The sequence below is a fragment of the Monoraphidium neglectum genome (genome assembly GCF_000611645.1).
Source record: "Monoraphidium neglectum strain SAG 48.87 unplaced genomic scaffold scaffold00885, whole genome shotgun sequence".
NCBI lineage: Eukaryota > Viridiplantae > Chlorophyta > Chlorophyceae > Sphaeropleales > Selenastraceae > Monoraphidium > Monoraphidium neglectum.
Window position 1 is genome coordinate 14033 of NW_014012743.1, and position 6410 is coordinate 20442.

At 68.0% G+C, this 6410-nt stretch overlaps 1 protein-coding gene across 1 annotated transcript; it reads left to right on the forward strand.

Moving 5' to 3' along the window:
• Positions 1-140: 140 nt before the first annotated feature.
• MNEG_5787 (hypothetical protein) lies at positions 141-6379 on the forward strand (the record flags this gene model as incomplete). Its single annotated transcript, XM_014045740.1, has 15 exons — positions 141-147; positions 283-488; positions 751-834; positions 1221-1405; positions 1593-1689; positions 1913-1993; positions 2276-2475; positions 2729-2813; positions 3276-3394; positions 3607-3705; positions 3980-4181; positions 4393-4443; positions 4693-4884; positions 5218-5820; positions 6272-6379. 15 exons carry the CDS (start codon positions 141-143, stop codon positions 6377-6379), a joined length of 2319 nt encoding a protein of 772 aa, XP_013901194.1.
• Positions 6380-6410: the final 31 nt, after the last annotated feature.

Consider the following 6410-nt stretch of genomic DNA (forward strand, 5'->3'; position numbering starts at 1 on the left):
AGGACCAGCTGTGGCGCCGCGCCGCCCGCCTGCTCACGCGCGCGGCCTGGCAGGACGGTGGGCAGCTGCCCACTTTGGGGTTGGCTCGCTGCCTGTGCTCACGCAAAGTAGTGGCGATAGAGAAACCCTCGACGTTGTTGATGGCTCGTCCTGGTCCATCTCGTCCCAACGTCCAAGATACGTCACACGTTGGTCCAGGAATCGATTGCTGGTACCTCGGACTAACAATTCATCATCTGCGGGCTTTACTAATTCAAGCCCAACCCCAACCCCACCCCGCAGCCGCCGGCGCCTTCGCCCCCGGCGCCCCCGCCCCCTTCGGCCTCAGCAGCTGCGGCCTGCCGCCCGCGGACGCGGCCGTGGCGGTGGCGAGCGGCAAGCTGCTGGGCGGCCGCGGCGATGCAGCGGCGTGGGCGCGAGAATTCCAGCGGGCGCAGGGGGCAGGGGGCACGGCAGATCTCAGAGACCTCCAGGAATCCGTGATGCTGGTGAGCAGGGTTTTAGGGATTCCACGGCCCGGCCTCGGCGCCTCTCGTCCGTGCAGCGACGGTCTCGGGCGGGGCTGCGTCTTGCGCCGCGCCCTGGCTGCGCTTGCTTTTGGGCGCCCCCCCTCCAATCAGCGCCCACGCCGCGCGCCGGCCAGCCCCAACACGGTTGAACAACAGCCGCCCTGGCCCAGGATCGCCCCAGCGATGCAGGATGCACTCCCCTCCTCCAACACTCACATGCATGCTGCCTGGCTGGGCACAGGAGTTTGAGCCACACAACGTTGAGGCCTACTCAGTGGCGGATGAGGTCACAATCAGGATCGCCGCCAAGAACCCCGGCCCACAGGTGTGCCCGCGTGCGGCAAATCCCAGGCCCCCCGTCATCCTGGGCGCCCCCCATGGCCCAGTGTGCTTGTGCAAATGCGATCGTATGAGCCCCCTGCAAGGGAGCCTGTTTGCCGCCTCTACGGTCGCGGTTTTGGTTGCCGGCGCGACTGCCCGCTCGTCCCCCGACACCGCGGCCCCGGGCCGCTTGGTCAAGGCGCCTCCTGGGCTGCGTGGCTTCGTTACATCCAGAAGACAGCGCCAAGCGCGCGACTTGTCGTGCAGTCTCGACCGCCCGCATCTGCAAGCGCAAGCCAGCAGGTTTGCATTCCCACGCACGTCTGACACCCGTGTGTACACTAGCCTCATTTACGAGTGTGCACAAAACCACCACCATCCGGCAACCAGGGGGTGCTGCTGAAAATCTACGAGCTGAGCCCCTGGCATGCGGCGACGGCCGCCCTGAGGGCCCCGGGGGTCGACCTGGAGCTGTCGGGGGTGGCCGCCACGATGGAGGTCGCGCTCGGCGGCGCGGGAGGGGGGGCGCCGGGGGGCGGCGGCGGCGGCGATCAAGAGGGCAGCCCCATGGTCAAGTGAGGGGGCAGGTAGAGGGGGCAAATTTTTGAGCCGTCGTGAGGCGCACCAGCAGGGGGCTAATGTGCGTGTGCGTGGCTTTTGGGCGTTAGGAGCGACGAATTGACGTTTTTTGTTCGACTGGCCGCGGCCCACGCACCCGCACGATTGACCCCTTCCCGGGCAACCACTATTCCCGGGCCGCAGGCGCGTCCATGAGTGGCGGGGCCTGGCAGGGCACGCGGGCAGCTTCATGTTCGAGGCCGTCGGCGCGGACAAGACCATCCGCGCCCTCATCCACAAGGTGACGTCATGCGTCGTCATCGCCCGCACCCCCGCCCCCCACCCTGTTCATACTGCCCAGGCCCCCAGGCCTGCGACCCCCCCCCCTCGCAAGCTGGACTGCCAGCTGATGCATGGCAACGACCGTATGTCTGCGCGGCGCCAGAGCCGTGCCTTTATTCCAAGCGCCCAGAAAATTGTCGCAAGTAGAACCCGCCCCGCCCTGCCCTCTGAATGCGTCGCAGGGCTGCGTGCGCCTGCGGGAGCGGCTGTCCCTGGCCGGCCACGTGCTGACGGCGTTCGACGAGGCCTGGGTACCCATCAAGGTCTGCTTCTGAGCTGTGGGATGGAAATTCTTGGGGCCTGGTTGGGTCGGTCACAGCCACTCCGCGTTCGCCAGGATCACCCTTCAGTCAAGCGAAAATGCGGGTTCCCCGAAGCGCTGGAGTCAGACGTGTCAGTGTCAGGCCGGGCGGTGTCGGGGGCCGAGCAGGGCGAGGGCGGCGCCCCTTGCTTGCTGGGACACCGCCGCACGCTTCAGGTTTGCATTTGTTCTCCCCTTTCATTTCCCCCAAGCCAGGCCCTTTCATCCCCCTGGGCACTCACAGGACACCCGCGTGTGGCTGGACGGCAGGGAGTTGACGCCGGAGCCCGCGGCGGCGCCGGGGGAGGGTGATCCTGGCGCGGGACCCGGGCAAGAGGGGGAGGGGGAGGTGGTCGTGCCCTACGGCCGCGCCGAGCGCCGCACGCCGCTGGTGGTGGCGGGGTCGGCGCCAGGCAGCCCGGCACTCGTCATCACCGACTGGAGGTGAGGGGGGTGGAGTTTATTGGAGGGGGGAGCAGCTGCTGCTTAGGCCAGCTGGTTTGCACTGAACGGCGACAGGGTTGAAGTGTTGTTTCTGATTGTGATGAGGTTTCCAGAGGGCGCCCTCTCACCTTTCACCCGCCGTCTGGCTGACGGATCGCACCTTCACCTTTGCTTATGAAAGCCTGACGCATACGCATGCATGCTCAATCCGTTAAATAAAGAGGGCCCGCCTGCGCTGCCCGCCTCCATCCAGGCACTTGCCAGAGTGGTACGCCTTTGGGGCCCAGGTCGCGGCCCCCCAGGAGGGCCTGCTGCCGGGTGCGCCCGCCCTGCTGACAGTGAGGGTCTCACTGGCCCTGCACGGCAGCCCCGCGCCGCTGGAGCTCCTGGAACAGGCGCGCCCCTTATGATTTTTGCTCTGCTCGTTTTGGTTCGTTTCTAAACCGGATTCTAGCGGCTTTTGCGCTGGGCCTGTTTGTACGCCGGTGGTGGCGTCACGTGGACAGCAGCGGCGTGGCGTGGATGGTTTGAGAACAAGTGAGGCGCTGGCTGTGTTCTGTTCCCATGTTCCCATGTAGCCTTGACGGTAGGCGTCGACTTGCGGGCTGCTTGGTATCGGAGCGCGGCGCTGAGTTGGACACAGGCCCACTGAAGGAAAACTCACCCGCCCAGCCACCCATCCAACCACTGCGTCACCATTTCACTCGCCCAAATACCCGCCCACCCACCTACACACCCACCACCACCCGCTCAACTACCAATCACTCACACACTACCCGACCACTCACCCACGTCACCAGGTGACGCTGTCGGTGACGTCCACCACCCGCGACGGCTCCGAGGTCGCGGCGGTTGCGGCTGACCTCCCCCTCAACCCCATCACTGGGGAAGGCACTTACACCGCCCAGCTGCCCGACAGGTGCGCACCATCTTGCAGATCATATGTATTGTACCGGCTCGGTGATGCCGTTGCCACCCTGACGCAATCGACTCCAGTAGTCAAACCTGCATGATGATTCCCTCACTGCTTGCGTATGCCACCACGCACCAGCAGATGGGGCTCGCTGTGCCGCCGGATATTAAGGAAACTCTGCTCGACCCGCCGCCCTCATCTGCTCGCCCACGCCTCAGGTGCTGCGCGCTCCGCGCGTCGCTGACGGCGCGCATCAAGCTGGCGGCCCCCGGCGTCAACGGGGAGCCCGCCTACCAAGACTTCAGCCACGACTGCAGGTGACGCGCGGAGGGATCGCTCGGGTGCCATGCAGCGGCGCGGCCGAAATCTGAGACTCGCCTCTGCGGAGATGGGGGCTCGATTGCGGCTCGATCCAAGCTCAACGGGGCGCCGGATGAATTGGTGGTAATGCCCTAGATCGACAGCATGTATCATTTGGGGGAAGTGGACATCTTTGACATGACCAGCCGCGAGCGCCGGTCGAATCTTGATGCTTTGCCCTCAACCCGCCTCGCACCCCCCCTGCCCCTGCCCCTGCCTCCTTGCCTGCAGCTGGAGCGTCTGCGCGGGCGACGGCGGCGGCCGCGTGTGGGATGTCTACCTAACACGCGGCCGGCCGCGCCAGGTGTCCGGCGCCCCGGGCGCCCGGGGCGCCGGCGAGGCAGGCGCGCAGGGTGCTGCTGTCGAGTACGGGGTCCAGGTGCTGGGGCGGGCGGGGGAGACGCCGCTGGAGCCAAAAACGGTGGTGGTCAAGGTGGGTCAAACATGGGCGCTTTGGGGCACATGAATTGCTTGGGTGTTTGCAGCGACACAATGGCGGGCAGCAGCACTCGCTCAGATGCCGTGTGCATGGTGTCTGTGCCGAACGCCTGTCAGCGCCCTGCGCTTATGTTTGCATACAATTGACGCGCTGACCACTATCGCCCAGTCTCTCGCTGTTGCGTTGGGCGTCCATATCATCGCAGCTGTCGTCCACGACCTGGAGCGACTGTGAGCGGCTGACCTTCAAGCTGCAGGTGCGGGCGCCCTGAATTCGAGTCACTTGCGAGCCAGGTCGGATCAAATGGACTCGCTGATTACATCAAGTTGACGCGGATTGGCATGTGCAAGCTCTCTCAAGCAGCTCGAGCAGGGGGGCACAAACGCCGCGTCCCACTTCATTCAAGCCCGGGTGCGGCCTGCATACAAGCCCCCTCTTGCCCTAGCCCAGACCCTCCCTCTCTTTGGCCACCCCCAAAACCCGCGCCGAAACGACCGCCGAGCAGACCGGCCCCGACGGCACCGCCTGGCTGGGGCCCCTGGGGGGCGTGAGGACTCTCTGGGCACGCGTCTGCGGCGACGAGGGAGGGGAGGGCGGCCGGGGCGGCGGCGGCGGCGGCGGCGGGGGCGGCGATGGACCAGCCCGGCGATGGCGGATCTCCTGCATGAGCTGGGAGGACGCCCCCCTGCCGCGGCAGGTGCGCGCACCGCGGCGCTTTCATGAGGCGGCGCCAGCGTTGGCGGGGCCGGGGCTGTCCGTTGTCGTGCGCCCTCTTGGCTGTCGGGTCGCATCCGGGTGCGCGCCGAGCCGCGCGCTTCGCGGCGGCGGGGCAGCCCCTGCGCGCCGCTGCTTGCCGCGGCGGCGCTGGGTGGGCATGCTGTCCAAGCCGCCGCTCACGGCCGGATCTTGGCTGTCTGCCTGCCGCTCCGTCCTCAACAATGCTCCCGGTGCCCCCTGTCTCGCGCCCCTCACACCACCCGCCCCGCGCCGCGGCCCTCCCGCCCTCCCCGCCTGCCATGATGTCATCCAGGTGGCCATCCCATACGGCGCGACCCTGACCCTCCCCTTCCGCGCAGCCTCCGAGGGCCTCGCTCCCGCAGCCCCTGGCAGCCCCATCCCTCACGCCCGGCTGTTCCGCGTCGCGCCGCGCGCACTGGGCGGGTCTCCGACTGTCCTCGAGGACGCGGGCGGTGCGTACCTTGGGCCGGAGCGCCCGGCTGCTGCAGACGGCGCCGGCGGCAGCAACAGCAGGGGTGGCGGGGTGGGGGCGCTGGTTATAAGTGGTCTGCCTGTCGGGCACTACCGGCTCTTGCTGCCCCAGCTGGCTGCGGCGCCTGGAGAGGACGCGGTGTCATTCGACGCAGCAGGCGGCGGCGGCGGCGCGGCCGCGCTCTGGGGCGAGGCTTGCGTCTCGATTGAGGTGCTGCGCCCGGCGCCGGTTCCCCGCGTGGATTGCGGCGGCGGCGCGCCGCTGCTCCTGCGCCCGCCCCGCGCGGCGTCAGGGCTGGAGGCCGCCGCGGACAGCGGCGGCGGCGGCGGCGGCGGCGGCGGCGGGCCGCAGCTGGTTGAGGGGTCAGAGCGCGGGCCGCTGCGCATCGTGGCGGCGTCCGTGTCGGCGGCGGGGGGCGTGGAGGTGCGGCTGCGGGGCGGCCGGGGGCGGCTGCGGGAGGCGCGCCTGGCTCTCGTCTTAAGCAGGTGGGCGGGGGACGAGGACTACGCACGATTGATCCTGTCACGCGCACAATGAATTTCGTGCAACTTTGCCTGTTTCAATGACTTCTCTGGGGCCCCCCCTTCTCGGGTTCGTTTCGGATATCCGAGGCCTGGAATTTAGCAGGCCAAGAGGGGTGGGCAGCTCAACTGCCCCGGGTGCTCGGCGGCCAGAGAGGTGCCACGGAGGCTGCGGCAGCTGGCCGCTGGCGGCTGGTAATCTGCTGGCATTCTCTTGGAGGCCCCTCTGACATTCATCAAGTAATATTAGCCGACCACAGCCTCTGGCCCACGCATCCCACGCGCACCGTCGACTCAAACCCCAACCCTGAACCCTGAACCCTGAACCCTGAACCCTTAAACCCCCCTCCCAGGTTCCTGCCCGACTCGACCTGCGCCGAGCCCCGCTGGCCCCTCGCGCCCCCGCCCCCCGCGCCGCCCGCGCGGCCGTGCGGCGGCGCCGCGCGCTGCTCATACTCTGACTCAGTCCGCATCGACAGCACAGTGCTGTAC